Genomic DNA, 20,364 nt, shown 5'->3' on the forward strand with positions numbered 1-20,364 from the left:
ACATAACACATTGAAATAATTTATACGACCCGCATGGGCATGAAAGCCTGTGTGCGGGACTGAGCTTATACATAAGTGAATAGACCAATATAACCTGAACTAATGAATGAATTATCTGAAATAATACTAGATTAAATTATAAGATATAATCAATTGAAGAACAAAAATTTAAGTTTAATGTTAAAAAGTATGGCTCATGAAAGTGTGGAAGATAAATTGGTGATGGAAAGGGGCCATATACAGTGATAGTACATATGGTGATAGTCCATCATAGTAAAGCTGAATTGATTTGGAAAATGGTAAATCAAAGTCCTTGTATTACAGTGATTCTATTAGCTAAACTCAATGACTGTGCATCTCCTCTAATTTTTCTCAAATTTAAAAAATCCAAGGGGTACAGTATGGAATGTATTCAGAGTAATTTATATATGAGACAGGAAATCCAAGATCAAAATACTGAAGTTCAGTTGCAATGACTTTTGTTAAATAATTCAAAATGAAATTTGAATTTAACAGCTCGTTGAAGACGTAATTTTCCAATTGTCAGAACTCTCCTTTAACACTGTTAAAAGCTATTACACTCATGCCACGCTACCTGTTGAAGAGGCATCGAACTAAAATACCAAAAGTAAGGCCTAATTCACACAGAAAGGACGTCGGGCAGAGACAGGCACCTGGGGGATGACGGATGCAATTCACACCAGAGAGGCGATTCAGTGGTATTCTAATTCCATTCAAAAGGAATAGATTCCTCTAAAATTTCAAATTTTAGTCTGTTTTAATTTCAAACAAGTGACGAGAAGTGGCTTGCCCGTTAGTATACGCCACGAGAAACGGCAAAAAGATGTGGCGTGGGCAATAAAGTGACCGCCCATGCCACGTCTCTTCTGTGAAAATTGGACTATTTTTTTACAAAGGAGAGACGTACTGGAAGGGCAAGAGTCCACGCTACATCTTATTTTATTTTTAATAAAAATCAATCAATCAATCTGTCCGATTCTATGAATTGGGCGTAAGATTCATATCTGTGAGTTATATTGTTCTGTTCAAGTATACTGTCAATAAGTGTCCTATATATTCTTTTGGGTCCCTCTTTATAACGAATAAATTAAACTTCATTTCTGCTGATTAATTCGGACTGAAACCCATTCGGTTGATAAAATATTCGGATAATTCAAGTTTTTTTTTTATAAAAAAAAGCTATCAAGAAAAACTGTAAACAAAGTAGTGCAGTATAATGATTCCAAATAAAACAGATGAAATATTAAAATACTGTACATATTAAACAAAAATTGCCATCATCTTTTAAAGATATCTGATAATGAAAGCTGTTATGCTATTTTCGAGTTGAGTTGTTTTGGGGTTTTCCTTTAGAAGCGAGTCGGAATTATATATTTCTACAACATTTCAAATAATTATATGACATGAACATTATTATTCGAGTTTTAAGCTTTAATTTCATTATTCTTACATTAATCATAGCATTGGAGGTTATCCTGAACAGAGTAGCTCTTTCATTTACGGCTTTGATTTTTGCAGAGACATCTACCGCCGAATCAATGCTTTCCAATTCAGTCAACGATCGTTGAAGAGCAGCACCATGTTTTGAAATGAGCTCTCTGCATGTTTCAAGATTCTCTAGGCGACCATTCAAAACCTTCACCATATTTGATACTTCTGCGTCAGCTGGTTCATAACAAGACTCTTCTTCATCTTCTGCAAAGTTAAACAAAATTCACATTTGAAATGTGTGTACACATTTTATATTATTACACATGGAGTAATGTCGTTTTTTCTCATAGGTATATTATGAGAAATCTTATCAAGAACTTTACTGTTATAATAGTTGAGAATTTTTTAATCCACATGGAAATCCATTCTGTTCATAGTCAGGTCACTGTTGGAAGCAAACATCAGGTTTGAGAGTGTGGCTGTTTTGAAAGCGAGAAGTGATCTCAGATCACTACAGTCATGTGATTGATAGTTTTCATCACGTTACAATAAATATATTATAAATTATAATAATTATATATATATATATATATTATTAAAATAGATAGATAAAAAGTCACCTGATTCAATGGCACGAATAGCTTTAGCCTTGGCCAGTTCTAAAGCAGTTACCCAGCGCTGTCTTTCAACTTCATTTGCTGCCCTTATATGAAACGTTTGAGTTCCTCCATTTGAAATAACGAATGTGCATGATTCTTCGGTGTGAATGAGAGCTCCATGTAAGCTGATAGTGCCTCTGCATGTGTGAGCCATTTCAGCTTGATTTCTGAAAAAAGTTGTAAAATGTAAGTTTCGTCTTTCTCAGGATGATGCCCACTTGACCCCTAGGCTTGTTTGTGGGAAATGGGAGGCAGGAGAAAATATTTCGCACACATAAGTGAACATGATTGGGAATTGAATGTGAAGAGATTGACAGGATTAGAATATATTGGTAGATAGTTGAGAGAGAATAAAATACCGTTTTTTGTGTTCCAAGGTAAATATGAAGTGATTTTTTTTCTGTAGACGGCATTCCGATCTTAGCAGTCACTACCGTCTGCTCGACATTACAATGGAAAATCAAATAATGGAAATGTTCCGATATAGGCAGTTTAGCTGTCAAACTGCATCATATTTGATAATGTTTGAAGAGTGAATATTGATGTTGTAGAACTTTTCCATAATTGAAGAGACTTGAGATTTTCTCAATATTCCATTTTATTGCAATAAAAATGATCATTTTAGAGGAGCATGCTTTCGTGTGCGATCACACATCATCAGCAGTAAGTTACTGTTGGGAAGGAGATTTCAAAAATTTCTACTTTGGAATATTTTTATCTTAGGTAACCTATTCTATTTTTCATATAAAATAATTATTTAATTTCAAATATATTGTTGGAATAATTAAGTCATATAGGTTATAATTTGTTTCATATAGGATGTTTAAATAATGCCTATGCTCTAGGTGGATTCAATGCAAATAGAAAACATTTATCAGTAACGACTTTTTAGACATTAATGAACCATGATTTCCTATGAGGATTTGAACTGTCAATAACTGGTCTGAGAATAATTTAACGAGCTTTAGCGAACCAAGGCCAAAACCGTTGTCCGTCTGTTAGCTCAATACAATTTTTTTCTTTCTTGACACTGCTTCCAATTGAACAGCTGAGAGAATATCAGAGGCACTTTGAGGAGCGAGTTCTCCATCCAGGGGCTCACTAATAAATTATATTCTTTTGGAAATCTGGAGCGGCCTGAATTTCATCTTGAACTTTTGATTTATGTGACATTAGAATTTATGAAATTTGCTTCAACTTCACTTAAGATGAAAAGTGAACTAAATATAAATAGCATAGCCTTCAAGTAACCTATTCCAGAAAAGAGTCTCTACCTTCCAAGATAAGATGATGATTGCAAAATTACTGAAATAATGAATATTTCAAATCAATCTGACTCAACTGAATGTTACACTGATATTTTACTATGTGAAATCATAATTTAAAATTGATTATTACTTAAAAGGTCACATTTCACGAGATTATAAACTCGTATGAAAGTTTATTGTAATGGAATTCTGTAATGTAATACCGCGGAGTAAAGAACAATATTTCTTTATTTGTGGTAATACTTTACCTCGGATAAGAATTACTCTCAAATATCCTTACAATGAGAGAACCTTATATAAGGATTTCAGTTATGTACTGTATATAATTGAACATAACAGATTTGTTTATACAAATTCAGGTAGAATAACGGATTGTTTCGAAATAATATTATAACAAATAACATAAAAAATTCACCAGTTTTAAAAACGTATTTTTTGCAGATTTATTATTATTCTTTCTTTTTTTCCATTTTCTTGGGTCATAATAACGTGTCACTGGCTTATTTAGCAAAATGACACCTTTTCTATCTTGGTATATTGAGGAAAAAGTCTCAAATTGTGCAACCTTTTGGGCAGTTCCTCTGGTAAAACACCTCTAGCTGACATTATCAAAGGCACTATCATAATTCTCTTTTCCATTTCAATTCAATTTATTCACAACACACAAAAATACAATGAGAAAAGGCAATATACAACAAACAATAACAATAACAGTAACAATGATATTAACACATTAAAAGACAATATTGCTAAAATGATGTGTGCTGGGAGAAAGAGGGGTAAATACCTTGCCAACTATGGTTTCCCATGTAATAGGCAGGTAAGGTATAACTAGGGAAGGGTGTGTGATAGGGACGTGAAAGGAGGTAGTTAGATGTGCTGAGGGAAGGGAAGATAAAATGTGAAATACAATACAGATAACGGTTACAATAATTTAAAGATTTAAGAAATAATTGCTTTTTATCCAATTAATGATTTCCTGCTTCATTTTCTTTGTAATTATAGCATTGTTGAGATGATGATCCGGAATTTCATTGATTATTATAGTAATTAGATAAATAAGTTGCCGTCTAATTGTTTCAATATTAGTATTATATATCAATATAATCAATATATCAATATAATCTCTTGTTTCCACATATCCTTTATCTCCTCTGCCAAAGGCAAATATTTGAGCAGTTTCTCATTACTTTATTGCTTTAAATTGTGTATGTTTGGTATGCCTATGTCTATTAAATATGTGATTTGATTTTGTTTATCTATTAATATGATGTCTGGTCTACTCTTTTATTTGTGAGTACTGATCGATCCCAGTAAAGCTTGTGAGTACAATTCTCCAAATATTATTATTCATTAATATTATTACTAGTGACCCCATGGGTTAGAGAATTCGCTCATGAACTGTTGTATCTTTGAAATCCGCAACTTGAAATTATACAAGCACACTTTTTTCCTACGTATTCCACACGACATGCAGTCAAAAATTCAAGTAAATATAATCAAATCCGTTTGACTGTAGTACTTTCGACCGTCTAGTGATCATTTTCACTGTTGAAAATAATAGTAAGTAAAAGGATTTGATTATTTACTTGAATAATATTTACTTAAGTTTTAATACATCGCAGCTCGGAATGGATCGAGAAACCATCATCTTTAATTATATAGGGTTGGTAAGAATAATGGAAACTGCTAAATATTTTGTTACATTACTGCTAATGTATATTAGCAGTGAGATATATTTTTCTACTCGAGCCCGTACTTTTCTAGCATCACACTTTTCTATTTAGTATTGCTTTTTACATTCTACATTGACCGACAACTGTTTTTATCTTATTTTTCCATCTGTAGGTTGGATTGTACCTTCAAGATTAAAGTTGAATCCAAAAGTAAAACATGTTCAACATCTACTAGAATCAACAGAACTTAAAGAAGGGCCTACATTAGTAGGTTCAAGTTTCTGTTCTTGTAAACTTACTTAAAGCTAGCAAAATACATCCATTCTACACAAACTTGACTAATGTAAACGCCCCTTTAGCGATGACCATAGCCGCGCGCCTGAAGTGAGGCGGCTCGAGCGGCTTAAGAGGCAACCTTATCAGCTGATAATCAGTCAATCGGAGAGCTTGGGGGCACTTTAGTTTATGGGCCGCGGAATCTAGCATTGAGACCTACATAGATCGATAGAGGAGATCAATAAGAGATCAACCATGTATAAAATTGTTGTCGATTTCCAAGGATTAGCTGAAAAAACATGGTGGAAAGTTCAAAATTTTTATATCAATTTTTATTTTTAATAATTTTTTTATGGCTACAATATGTTTAAAACTAGTGCTATCTTATGTAAAATTTGACGAGGAATCCAATGAATCTAATTTCAGGTTCGTAACTTTAGTAGTTTTTGAGATATTGCAAAAATTGTGCGAATAAGTGCAAATTTTTGGTTTAAAAGAGGTGAACCTGTTTTCATGATGATTAATAGGTATTTTAAACTATTGGATTTAGTAGATTGATAAATTCTAAAGAAAAAATGTCCAGTCACTTGATAGCCTAAACTCAAAATTGTTCGAGATTTTTTTTTACTACTTTTAGTGACTACTAATTTGGCTAAATTTCATTGGGATTTTTGCAGGGAATTCATTGAAATAGATTTGAGGTTAGAAAATTTTATAGATTATAAAGATATTTGGAAAAAATACAAGAAAATGTAGTATTTTAGCTTTAGAAGAGTTCAATATGTTTGCATAGGCATAGTGCAGACCGATATTGAGGATCACATTTTATTCAGCTTCCAATGCAATTCAGAAGCTTTAAAAGATTGTAAAAATAATTGAATCAAATCAAGCTTTTCCTAACCTTCGCTTTTTCCCAATGTAAGCTTTTCCTAACCCAAGCTTTCCCTAACCTAAGCTTTTCCCAATCTTACCTTTTTTCCTAACCTAAGCTTTTCCTAACCTAAGCTTTCCCTAACCTAAGCTTTTCTCAAACATAGCTTCCCCTAACCTAAGTTTTTCCTTACCTAAGCTTTTTCCAATCTTAGCTTTTCCTAACCTTAGATTTTTCCTAATCTAAGCTTTTCCAAACCTGAGCTTTTTTCTAACCTAAGCTTTTTTCTAACCTAAGCTTTTCCTAACCTAAGCTTTTTCTAATCCAAGTTTTACTATCCCAAGCTCCCCCAACCTAAGCTTTTCTCAGACCCAACTTCCCTGAACCTAAGCTTTTCCTAACCTAAGCTTTTACTAATCTAAGCTTTACCTAACCTAAGCTTTTCCTAACCTAAGTTTATTCCAGACCCAGCCTTCTCTAACCTAAGCTTTTCCTAAACTAAACTTTTTCTAATCTGAGCTTTTCCTAACCCAAGCTTTCCCCAACCTAAGCTTTTCCCAAACCCAGCTTCCCCTAACCTAAGCTTTACCTAACCCAAGCTTCTCCTAACCCAAGCTTTTCCCAACCTCAACTTTTTCCTAACCTAAGCTTTTCCTTATCTACGTTTTCCTAACCCAAGCTTTCCTCAACCTAAGCTTTTCTTAGACCCAGCTTCCCCTAACCTAAGCTTCTCCTAACTTAAGCTTTTTCTAATCCAAACTTTTCCTAACCCAAGCTTTCCCCAGACCCAGCTTCCCCTAACCTAAGCTTTTCCTAACCTTAGCTCTTTCCTAACCTATGCTTTCCCTAACCTTAGCTTTTCCTAATCTAAGCTTTTCCTAACCTAAGCTTTTTCCTAACCTAAGCTTTTCCCAAGTTGAGATCTTTCTAATGCAAGTTTTCCTAACCCATCTTTCCCTGACCTAAGCTTTTCTCAGACCCAGCTTCCCCTAACCTAAGCTTTTCCCAACCTTAGCTTTTCCTAATCTAAGCTTTTCCCAACCTAAGCTTTTTTTCCTAATATAAGCTTTTCCTAAACTAAGATTTTCCTAACCTAAGCTTTTTCTGACCCTAGCTTCTCCTAACCTAAGCTTCCCTTAATCTAAGCTTTTCCTAACCTAAGATTCCCCTAACCTAATATTTTCCTGATCCAAGCTCCTCCTAACCTAAGCTTTCCCCAATCTAAGCTTTTTCTAACCTAAGTTCTCCCTAGGTAGCAAAAAATGGAGTTGCAATATTTTTATTTGCCCAAATATCTTGACCAATTTTGAGTTTAGGTAATAAAGTGACTGGACATTTTTCCTTTAGAATTTATCATTCTACTAAATCCAATAGTTTAAAATACCTATCAATCACCATGCAAACAGGTTCATCTCTTTTAAACCAAAAATTTGCACTTATTCGCACAATTTTTGCAATATCTCAAAAACTACTGAAGTTACGAACCTGAAATTAGATTCATTGGATTCCTCGTCAAATTTTACATAGGATAGCACTAGTTTTAAACATATTTTAGCCATAAAAAATTATTAAAAATAAAAATTGATATAACATTTTAAACTTCACTAAGGAATAAAAAAACACTCGTCTCAGAAAGATCAAGACAACCTCAACGAGGTTAAGAGTTTGGTTCTCTGTCTAGGCTAGACTACTCAACTAGTCTTAACAGTTGTAAATTTGCAAAGACGATGAAAAGTAGGCCCAATTTGGTTAGAATATGGAAATGATATTCATAAAAATATTTTCGAAGATCAAGGAAAAATATATAGAAAACATATGAAGACTCAGCAAAACCTGAATGAGTAACACATCATGACAACAGTGTAGGTATGTGACATTAGGAATAAGACTAATCTGAAAATCAAACAGATAAATATCATAGGTAATAGAATCTGATGTCTATAGCTCATTCCAGTCAAGTTTGCAATACCATCATCATCATAAATATAATAATTAGTCATAGAAATCAATTTAATTCACAAAAACACAGCTATTCCTACAGTGGCAGACTGGCAATAGAGGCTCTTCTTGCCTCTCTCTGTCATGGCTGCCCTTAGTTGGCCGTGTAACACATTGAGAGCGCTGAAAGCACACCAACAGCCGCTCTATAGTTTACTATATTTTAGCTCGTTGATAATCTACAGTATAAGAACTAGAGTGTCTGCATCCACAGAGAAGAGGACAGAGAACTCATCTAATGTTGCGCTTAATGGGTGACCAGCAGTGTGGAGTGGGTGTGGAGGGGAGTAAATTGGGTGACTAACAGTTAGTTCTTCAACTCGCTACGAGAGATCAGTACCATCGACAGGCCTTCCCCGCTAATTCTGAAATCCCCCTCCAACAGTTGTAGTACTCTGTCACCTACTCCCCTTGATCTGCTATTGTCATTCCACATCCACATTCAACAAAATAAAAACAAGTCACGATTGGCAATTATCCAATATTACTAGTAGATGATCGGCTTGCTCAGTTGCTCTGCTCTGCTGTCTTTTCAATTTTATGAAGCGCATATGCACACACCATACAGTGAATCACACACTAGTACAGTAACTTCTCAGAGAGGAGAAAGGAAAATATATTTTCTGTGTGATACTACAGTACTCCATAATTTCCCTCTCAGTATCATCTCATGCTGCTGATATCGACATAAAAGCTGTTATTCCTTTTCCAATATAATTAATAATAAGTTTGGAATTATTTTATTTCTATGAATGCATAAATAAATAAATAAACGAGTCAATTCTATTACACATTGACAAATAATCTGATAATGAGATCCTTCCAGATTAATTTTTATCAATGATTAAATTGAGGCTCCATCAATTATTGTTATACTTTTTTTCAATTCAAAGTGAAACTTCAAATCAAATAATTTATTATTGAATCACCATACCATCTATTCATATGATTAGTCCATTAATAGAAATTAAAGTCAAATAATTTTATTCTTTATATCTTCTGGATTAATTGTTACTTACTGGAAACTGGGTATACAGAAAAAAATATTTCATGCTTTTTTCTATTTGACTACTTGCTAGACAGCCATATTTATTTCTGAGTACAAAATTCATAAACTGAAATAATGAATAGATCACAAAGAAAACAGAAACCTCCATAATTTATTTCCTTTCAATAATATATTTTATAGTAAAGAAATATAAAGTAATAAATTTGTTGACAGTGTGTGATATAATATATCCCAGAATGAAAATTCAATTTAATTCAATGGAATTGATGAATGCAAATTATATAAAAATCTGCATAATAAATAATTTACACATTCTATGAAACTTATTTAGTAATAGGCTATATCAAATAATAAATAGTCTATTATTATTGCAATAAATTACTATAACCTACTATTAGCTATCACTATATGAAAAATTACTAATAGGTAACTACTGATACTATTCTAGCATATTGTACGGTTAAAAGAATTTATCTTTTTTCTATCTGTATGAACTTGTGACCCCCTTGGTTCAGAGAACTCGCTCAAGAACTGTTTTTCATTGTAATCTTTGAAACCCTCAACTTTTGATTATACAGAGTTTATGAGAATTAATAAAACTGCTAAATATTTCTCTTACAATAGTAATTTGACAGCAGTTTCCATTGGGAATGTTATTTGAAATGAAAAATTACTCTAAAAATCTGGTGTGGTACACTCACACAACTTTCCTTGCTCATTGAACTGGGAGCCTCATTCTTAAACGACAATAATTTAGAGAAATAACATAATGACGATTGGCGGCAACATAATTATTTGAAACTACGATCAGACTACTGTATATGTGTGTATATAATTTTGTTTTTAAAGTACTTTTTCCTTTGTGTAAATTGTGAAATCAGATGATTATTTAAAAGTCGTCAAACAGCTGTTCTACAGATGAAATATCTCGACTATGTGCTATTTTTATAGACTGCTCTACCTACCTACCTCATGCACGAGAAGGAGGTTACAAAGTCCATTTCTCAAGGATGGGGTGAACCCCCCATTAGTTTCCCAGAAAGGAGACTCATGCCAGTTGATGGAGCTGATAAATAACTATACAGAGTATGAATTTGAAATAAATCAGTCAAGTAATTTTTGAGAAAATCGTGAAAAACATGGTTTACAGTAATTATCCGCCATTTTTCTCAAGAATATTATCACGGAATAAGCATAAAGTAGTACTTCTTTCCTCTGTGATATTACGCAGCTCCTGCATTGGGACTGTCCACTAGGTTTCTTTCAGTAATAAAGAGCTTGTACAGTGGCACAAACTCGAGTGTGTGGTATAAGGGTAGTTTTGTGTTCTACAATTTGAGTCAAGGTAGAGCGCTCTTTCTCATATAGATTTTCAAGTACACCTGATAACAATGCTCCTTGTATTTTGAAAAATACCTTATTTTTAGCTTCAATCATCACCAGCAACTCCATAATCTTGTCATAACATTGAGAATTCGCACCATGATATAAGTTCATTAGATCATGTTCTATAAGAATGAACATGAGTAATACTAATACAAAGAATAATACTAGGGAAAGTATCTTTGATTTCATGATTTTTTCAACAATCTAATCTTACACTAGGATCATATTCTCCCATGAATCGTTTTCAGCAACTAAAAGAGGAGATTCTGTTCTAAAATTCAAGATCAAGTATTTTTCTATAATTTATCTGAATATAGAAATTGGCCATTGCTTTGTGTACTGGAAAATGAACCATATATTTTAGGTATATTTGGGCCATTCTGTATCTTGCACAAGGAAATCTTGCATGACAAAATTGGACTTCTCTCATGTATCCAAATTGAGAATTCAGATCTACAATATAAAATGCAAGCACAGCCCCTTTTGATGTCTCTAGTGACTGAACTATAGTAACTGTAGTTTTTTCAAACACCACTTGTGAAATAGGTGGGGGGGGGATCGGGGCGATCCGCGCCTGTCGCCACCTTCTATAGAAGATAGATGTGACTCACGTTATAACATTATAATTAGTCCAGTCAATTTAGACATGAAAAAGAGGCAATATTTTATATTCATTGTAGTTCTGATTTTTTAGGGTTTGTATGCATAAGAGAAGTCCAGAACCAATTTTCGCATGCAAAATTTTCTTGTACAGAGTGGCCCAAATACCTAATATGTCTGGTTCATTCTCCAGTTCTGAGCTATTACAATCAAATCCAGTCATTAGACAAAAAAAATCCTCTCTCTCCTTTTTTACTGTACATAAAATTCAGAATAAAATGAATCATTCAGACCTCTCTAACTTCAATCAGTTCTATCCTACAGTTTTTCCAAAACGAGTAGAATTTCATGGAAAAATCAATTTTGATAAATCTTATAGTATTTAATCAACAATATCTTCCGATTGTCACAATTCAAAAATGTATAATTCAACATCCTACTAGGCGTAATTTTGTGCTCTACAATCTGAGAACAGGTAGAACGCTCTATCTTAAAGATTTTCAGGACACCTCAAGGATCGAAATTTCATTCATAACTTTTGATACAATGTTCGGATCTTCCCGTACGCTCTTTCTTTTCGGCTTGTCAAGGTAGTTGGAAATCATATAAATCATGAGTCAAGTTCCTAAGAGAAATGGGAAATTTTTTGTTGAGTGTACACTGTACTTCAACCCATATTCCATACACAAAATAATGACAATTTATTTATTCAATGCTGCATATATCTTATGAAATAATTCAGATATAAAATCAAAATCTAGTCATGGATGTGAGGAATTTCCTCCTCTTCTCACTCCAATCAACAATACTTTCGATATCAATACCATTGGAAAGTTACAACCGATTAAAAAAGTGACGATTGAAGTTTTACCATTTTTTCGCAATTCCACTGTTAATCAAGAGTCTCTTAAACGATGATTATACATCATAGAAACTCATGATTGGTTCTAAATTTTATCCTATAGGAGCTCAGTTACCATAAATATTTATCTTCAACTACTGTTTTCCATCTTAGAACTACCGAGATCGTGAATATGAGGAGAATATCTTCAATCTCTTGATATTTTCAAGTGATTGAATCGTACCGTGCGTCCAAGTGAACTATGAATAAAATGATAAAATCAACAGCATTTTTTGCGTTTCAAGTTTATCAACATGGTCTGAATTGATTAGCAGATTCAGCCACAAAGTTTCTTCTAAAAGGTCATGAAGATTATTTCAAAATCGATTTACGATTTTAGTTTTGCTCTTTATTGCTCTACTTATAATTTTGTATTATATCAAGCAAAGGAAATACATTTAAGACAAAAATACACATAAATAATAACAGGGGTAGGTAAATCTTTTTAAAGAGTATCAATCAATTTCCTCCTTATAATATACAATGAAACTGGATGTTATTTTACTGAATGCTAAGAAGATAGTGGCTCTTATAAGTTTATAATGAGAGAAATTCATTGAACTTTCAAATTACTCCCTCTTCCCCAATCTCCCGCTAGACGGCTAGCCTAACAGCATTTAGTTCATATGCAAAATTAGAACTTTCCACTATGGGTACAGTCCATGAAAAAGGTTGACAACCATTGGCTATTCAATGAAAACAAAAAGCAACTGAAATAATATTATTAAGGTTAACAATCTTTGGCTATTCAATGAAAAAAAGTAACTGAAACAATATTATTGTTAATGAGCAGTTTTGACATAATTTATTAGAATCATTTTAGAACAATAATAGAGAAATATAATGCTGCATTACACAGCACCTCAAGAACATGTCATGATTAAAATTATTCCGTGCTCTTTCTCAATTTTTAAGTTCAAAATCGCAATATTGTGGATTAAATTAGATTGATTTAAATTTTTTTAATTATTGAATTGAAGTACATAATGTAATAAAGTTTGGATTATATTACATTTTTATAATGGACAACAGTTTATCTGGCTACTCATTCACTTATTGTTTTCTAGTTCTTGTTGATTAGAAATAAAAATTAATCCTCTTTGTCACTGGAGACACGATTGATTAATTTAAATTGGAATGAATAGTTAATATTGCATCAATAAGCATGTATCAGCTATCGTCTATAGAAGGCAATGACAAGACGAGGATCGGCAACATTGATCTCCTATCTTTCTTCACTGCCATTGTTCTGAACAAAGCTCAGGCTAGAGCTACCAGAGGACTGTAATTTACTATTCAAATAATCAAATACAAACAAGGGGCAAAATTTAATCTTCAATTTGAGCCAGGTTATTTGTACAGTTAAACTCTGTATTAATGAACAATAAAAAAAAGAGCAAAAACTCACCAGATTTATTCCAATCTTGACTACTTGCCCTTCGAAGTCTTTATTAGGTGTTTTGGTCAGGTTCAGGGTGGGATGAAATTGGGGAAAAGACAGGTTTTCGCTTCCGGGCTGCTTTTCGTGTTCAACTTGCAGGCCATACACTGTGTTTCGAACAAAGCTCAAACTGGATTCTTTATAAATTCAAATCCGATTCAAATTGATTCAATTCAACACTATTTACGCTGTTATATTCATAATTCACACACACAACACTCAAACAATTATTTACAAGAAATTTCCGATCGAAATTACATGACAAAATACAAATTCGGTCTTGCACAACAACGGGGACGAGACAAGACAGACTAGAAAACTAGGACGACAAGGCCAAAGCAGAAGGACGGTCTGCGCTGGCGCAAACACAAGCCTACTATTGGCAGAACTGCAGTCTGGCATTTTGGCGCTACAGTTCGAATTCTCTGGCCAGACCAGCCATTATAATCGTGGAACTCATTATATCCTTGTCTACCATTCAACAAAGCGCATAGAGCTAACTCTTTCTGGGTAGCATGAATTGGGAAAATCTGGAACTCAAAATATCTTGCAGCTGGCCGGAATTGGAAATATATGGAACCCCAAATATGTTGACAGGCGGAACTCCGAATATCGTGCAGACTGACGGAACTCAAAATATCTTGTCAGCTGGTGGAATTGGAAGTATGTGGAATTGGAAATATATTGAATTCACAATATCGATCGTTATTAGCGAGACTGTTAGATGTGGGATGAAACAAATTTATCGCAAAATCACTTTTTATGCTGGTCAATAGGGTTTTTTACACTCAACCAAACCTAAACATCATTATATTTCGATGAAACTTTAACAGTATGTTGAATATGTGTATATCATCCTGTATGCCAAATTTGAAACTAATCAGACAATTAGAAATACTCAGTCAATCACTTTTTATGCTGGTCAATAGGGTTTTCAATCCCCAACCACCCCTCAACATCATTATATTTCGATGAAACTTGAACAGTGTGTTAAATATGTGTAAATTATCCTGTATGCCAAATTTGAAACGAATCGGACAATAAGAAATACCCGGTCAATCACTTTTTATGCTGATCAATAGGGTTTTTTTACCCCTAACCACCCCTAAAAATCATAATATTTCGATGAAACTTCAACAGTTCGTTTAATATGTGTATATCATCCAGTATGCCAAATTTGAAACGAATCGGACAATTAGAAATACTGGTCAATCACTTTTCATGCTGGTCAACAGGGTTTTTCACCCCTAACCACCCCTAATCATCATTATATTTTGATGAAACTTTAACAGTATGTTGAATATTTGTATATCATCATATATGTCAAATTTGAAATGAATCGGACAATTAGAAATACCCGGTCAATCACTTTTTATGCTGGTCAATGGGGTTTTTTACCCCTAACCACCCCTCATCATCATTATATTTTGATGAAACTTTAACAGTATGTTGAATATATGTATATCATCATGTACGCCAAATTTGGAATGAATCGGACAATTAGAAATACCCGGTCAATCACTTTTTATGCTTGTCTAAAGGTTTTTTTACCCCTAACCACCCCCAAACATCATTATATTTCGATGAAACTTCAACAGTACATTGAATATGTGTATATCATCATGTATGCCAAATTTGAAATGGATCGAACAATTAGAAATACCCGGTCAATCACTTTTCATGCTGGTCAATAGGGTTTTTCACACTCAACCAAACCTAAACATCATTATATTTTGATGGAACTTTAACAGTACATTGAATATTTGTATATCATCCTGTATGCCAAATTTGAAATGAATCGGACGATAAGAAATACCCGGTCAATCACTTTTTATGCTGGTCAATAGGGTTTTTTACTCCTAACCACCCCTAAACATCATTATATTTCGATGAAACTTCAACAGTACATTGAATATGTGTATATCAACCTGTATGCCAAATTTGAAACGAATCGGACAATTAGAAATACCCAGTCAATAACTTTTTATGCTGGTCAATAGGGTTTTTTACCCCTAACCACCCCTAAACATCATTATATTTCGATGAAACTTCAACAGTACATTGAATATGTGTATATCATCCTGTATGCCAAATTTGAAATTAATCAGACAATTAGAAATACCCAGTCAATCACTTTTCATGCTGGTCAATAGGGTTTTTTACTCCTAACCTCCCCTAATCATCATTATATTTTGATGAAACTTCAACAGTATGTTGAATATGTCTATATCATCATGTATGCCAAATTTGAAATGGATCGAACAATTAGAAATACCCGGTCAATCACTTTTCATGCTGGTCAATAGGGTTTTTCACACCCAACCAAACCTAAACATCATTATATTTTGATGAAACTTTAACAGTATGTTGAATATGTGTATATCATCCTGTATGCCAAATTCAAAACGAATCAGACAATTAGAAATACCCAGTCAATCACTTTTTATGCTGGTCAATGGGGTTTTTTACACTCAACCAAACCTATACATCATTATATTTTGATGAAACTTTTACAGTATGTTGAATATGTGTATATCATCATGTATGCCAAATTTGAAATGAATTGGACAATTAGAAATACCCAGTCAATCACTTTTTTGCTGGTCTAAAGGGTTTTTTACCCCTAACCACCCCCAAAACATCATTATATTTTGATGAAACTTCAACAGTATGTTGAATATGTCTATATAATCATGTATGCCAAATTTGAAATTAATCAGACAATTAGAAATACTGGTCAATAACTTTTCATGCTGGTCAATAGGGTTTTTTACCCCTAACCACCCCTAATCATCATTATATTTTGATGAAACTTCAACAGTATGTTGAATATGTGTATATCATCATGTATGCCAAATTTGGAATGAATCGGACAATTAGAAATACCCGGTCAATCACTTTTCATGCTGGTCAATAGGGTTTTTTACACTCAACCAAACCTAAACATCATTATATTTCGATGAAACTTTAACAGTACATTGAATATTTGTATATCATCCTGTATGCCAAATTTGAAATGAATCGGACGATAAGAAATACCCGGTCAATCACTTTTTATGCTGGTCAATAGGGTTTTTTACTCCTAACCACCCCTAAACATCATTATATTTCGATGAAACTTCAACAGTACATGAATATGTGTATATCATCCTGTATGCAAAATTTGAAACGAATCGGGCAATTAGAAATACCGGTCAATCACTTTATATGCTGGTCAATAGGGTTTTTTTACCCCTAACCACCACTAAACATCATAATATTTCGATGAAACTTCAACAGTACATTGAATATGTGTATATCATCCTGTATGCCAAATTTGAAACGAAACAGACAATTAGAAATACCCAGTCAATCAATTTTTATGATGGTCAATAGGGTTTTTTACTCCTAACCTCCCCTAATCATCATTATATTTTGATGAAACTTCAACAGTATGTTGAATATGTCTATATCATCATGTATGCCAAATTTGAAATGGATCGAACAATTAGAAATACCCGGTCAATCACTTTTCATGCTGGTCAATAGGGTTTTTCACACCCAACCAAACCTAAACATCATTATATTTTGATGAAACTTTAACAGTATGTTGAATATGTGTATATCATCCTGTATGCCAAATTCAAAACGAATCAGACAATTAGAAATACCCAGTCAATCACTTTTTATGCTGGTCAATGGGGTTTTTTACACTCAACCAAACCTATACATCATTATATTTTGATGAAACTTTTACAGTATGTTGAATATGTGTATATCATCATGTATGCCAAATTTGAAATGAATTGGACAATTAGAAATACCCAGTCAATCACTTTTTTTGCTGGTCTAAAGGGTTTTTTACCCCTAACCACCCCTGATCATCATTATATTTTGATGAAACTTCAACAGTATGTTGAATATGTCTATATAATCATGTATGCCAAATTTGAAATGAATCGAAAAAATTAGAAATACCCGGTCAATCACTTTTTATGCTGGTTAATAGGGTTTTTTACACTCAACCAAACCTAAACATCATTATATTTCAATGAAACTTCAACAGTATGTTAAATATGTGTATATCATCCTGTATGCCAAATTTGAAACAAATCAGACAATTTGAAATACCCGGTCAATCACTTTTTATGCTGGTCAATGGGGTTTTTTGCCCCTACCACCCCTAAACATTATTATATTTTGATGAAACTTCAACAGTATGTTTAATATATGTGTATATCATACTGTATGCCAAATTTGGAATGAATCGGACAATTAGAAATACCCGGTCAATCATTTTTTATGCTTGTCTAAAGGGTTTTTTACCCCTAACCACCCCAAAACATCATTATATTTTGATGAAACTTCAACAGTACATTGAATAAGAGATATTTCCAATTGTCTGATTCATTTCAAATTTGGCATACATGATGATATACACATATTCAACATACTGTAAAAGTTTCATGGAAAATAATGATGTTTAGGGGTGGTAAGGGGTAAAAAACCTATTGACCATCATAAAAAGTGATTGACCGGGTATTTCTTATTGTCCGATTCGTTTCAAATTTGGCATACAGGATGATATACACATATTAAACATACTGTTGAAGTTTCATCAAAATATAATGATGTTTAGGGGTAGTTAGGGGTATAAAACCCTATTGACCAGCATAAAAAGTGATTGACCGGGTATTTCTAATTGTCCGATTCATTTCAAATTTGGCATACAGGATGATATACACATATAAAACATACTGTTGAAGTTTCATCAAAATATAATGATGTTTAGGGGTGGTTAGGGGTAAAAAACCCTATTGACCAGCATAAAAAGTGATTGACGGGTATTTCTAATTGTCCGATTCGTTTCAAATTTGGCATACAGGATGATATACACATATTTAACATACTGTTGAAGTTTCATCGAAATATAATGATGTTTAGGGGTGGTTAGGGGTAAAAAACCTATTGACCAGCATAAAAAGTGATTGACGGGTATTTCTAATTGTCCGATTCATTTCAAATTTGGCATACAGGATGATATACACATATTTAACATACTGTTGAAGTTTCATCAAAATATAATGATGTTTAGGGGTGGTTAGGGGTAAAAAACCCTATTGACCAGCATAAAAAGTGATTGACCGGGTATTTCTAATTGTCCGATTCGTTTCAAATTTGGCATACAGAATGATATACACATGTCAAACATACTGTTGAAGTTTCATCAAAATATAATGATGTTTAGGGGTGGTTAGGGGTAAAAAACCCTATGACCAGCATAAAAAGTGATTGACGGGTATTTCTAATTGTCGATTCGTTTCAAATTGGCATACAGGATGATATACACATATTGAACATTCTGTTGAAGTTTCATCAAAATATAATGATGTTTAGGGGTGGTTAGGGGTAAAAAACCCTATTGACCAGCATAAAAAGTGATTGACCGGTATTTCTAATTGTCTGTTTCGTTTCAAATTTGGCATACAGGATAATTTACACATATTCAACATACTGTTGAAGTTTCATCGAAATATAATGATGTTTAGGGGTGGTTAGGGGTAAAAAACCCTATTGACCAGCATAAAAAGTGATTGACCAGGTATTTCTAATTGTCTGATTCGTTTCAAATTTGACATACAGGATGATATACACATGTCAAACATACTGTTGAAGTTTCATCAGAATATAATGATGTTTAGGGGTGGTTAGGGGTAAAAAACCCTATTGACCAGCATAAAAAGTGATTGACCAGGTATTTCTAATTGTCCGATTCGTTTCAAATTTGGCATACAGGATGATATACACATATTAAACATACTGTTGAAGTTTCATCGAAATATAATGATGTTTAGGGGTGGTTAGGGGTAAAAAACCCTATTGACCAGCATAAAAAGTGATTGACCGGTATTTCTAATTGTCCGATTCATTTCAAATTTGGCATACAGGATGATATACACATATTCAACATACTGTTGAAGTTTCATCAAAATATAATGATGTTTAGGGGTGGTAGGGGTAAAAAACCCTATTGACCAGCATAAAAAGTGATTGACCGGGTATTTCTAATTGTCTGATTCGTTTCAAATTTGGCATACAGAATGATATACACATATTAAACATACTGTTGAAGTTTCATCAAAATATAATGATGTTTAGGGGTGGTTAGGGGTAAAAAACCCTATTGACCAGCATAAAAAGTGATTGACCGGGTATTTCTAATTGTCCGATTCATTTCAAATTTCTAATTGTCCGATTCATTTCAAATTTGGCATACAGGATGATATACACATATTGAACATACTGTTGAAGTTTCATCAAAATATAATAATGTTTAGGAGTGGTAGGGGTAAAAAACCCTATTGACCAGCATAAAAAGTGATTGACCGGTATTTCTAATTGTCCGATTTGTTTCAAATTTGGCATACAAGATGATATACACATATTAAACATACTGTTGAAGTTTCATCAAAATATAATGATGTTTAGGGGTGGTTAGGGGTAAAAAACCCTATTGACCAGCATAAAAAGTGATTGACCGGGTATTTCTAATTGTCCGATTCGTTTCAAATTTGGCATACAGGATGATATACACATATTAACATACTGTTGAAGTTTCATCAAAATATAATGATGTTTAGGGGTGTTAGGGGTAAAAAACCTATTGACCAGCATAAAAAGTGATTGACCGGTATTTCTAATTGTCCGATTCGTTTCAAATTTGGCATACAGGATGATATACACATATTAACATACTGTTGAAGTTTCATCGAAATATAATGATGTTTAGGGGTGGTTAGGGGTAAAAAACCCTATTGACCAGCATAAAAAGTGATTGACCGGTATTT

General features: G+C 33.2%; 1 protein-coding gene across 1 annotated transcript in view; it reads right to left on the reverse strand.

Annotated features, from left to right (window-relative positions):
* LOC111061790 (oxysterol-binding protein 1) overlaps positions 1-2,308 on the reverse strand; it is a 48,623-nt gene extending 46,315 nt beyond the window's left edge. Inside the window, exons 1-2 of the mRNA XM_039441660.1 lie at positions 2,073-2,308; positions 1,472-1,716 (exon numbers count right to left, since the gene is read on the reverse strand). Of these exons, the coding sequence (XP_039297594.1) occupies positions 1,472-1,716; positions 2,073-2,265 (438 nt within the window). The 5' untranslated portion in view covers positions 2,266-2,308. The remainder of the gene's footprint in view (positions 1-1,471; positions 1,717-2,072) is intronic.
* Positions 2,309-20,364: the final 18,056 nt, after the last annotated feature.

This window comes from Nilaparvata lugens, chromosome X, assembly GCF_014356525.2.
Source record: "Nilaparvata lugens isolate BPH chromosome X, ASM1435652v1, whole genome shotgun sequence".
Classification (NCBI taxonomy): domain Eukaryota; kingdom Metazoa; phylum Arthropoda; class Insecta; order Hemiptera; family Delphacidae; genus Nilaparvata; species Nilaparvata lugens.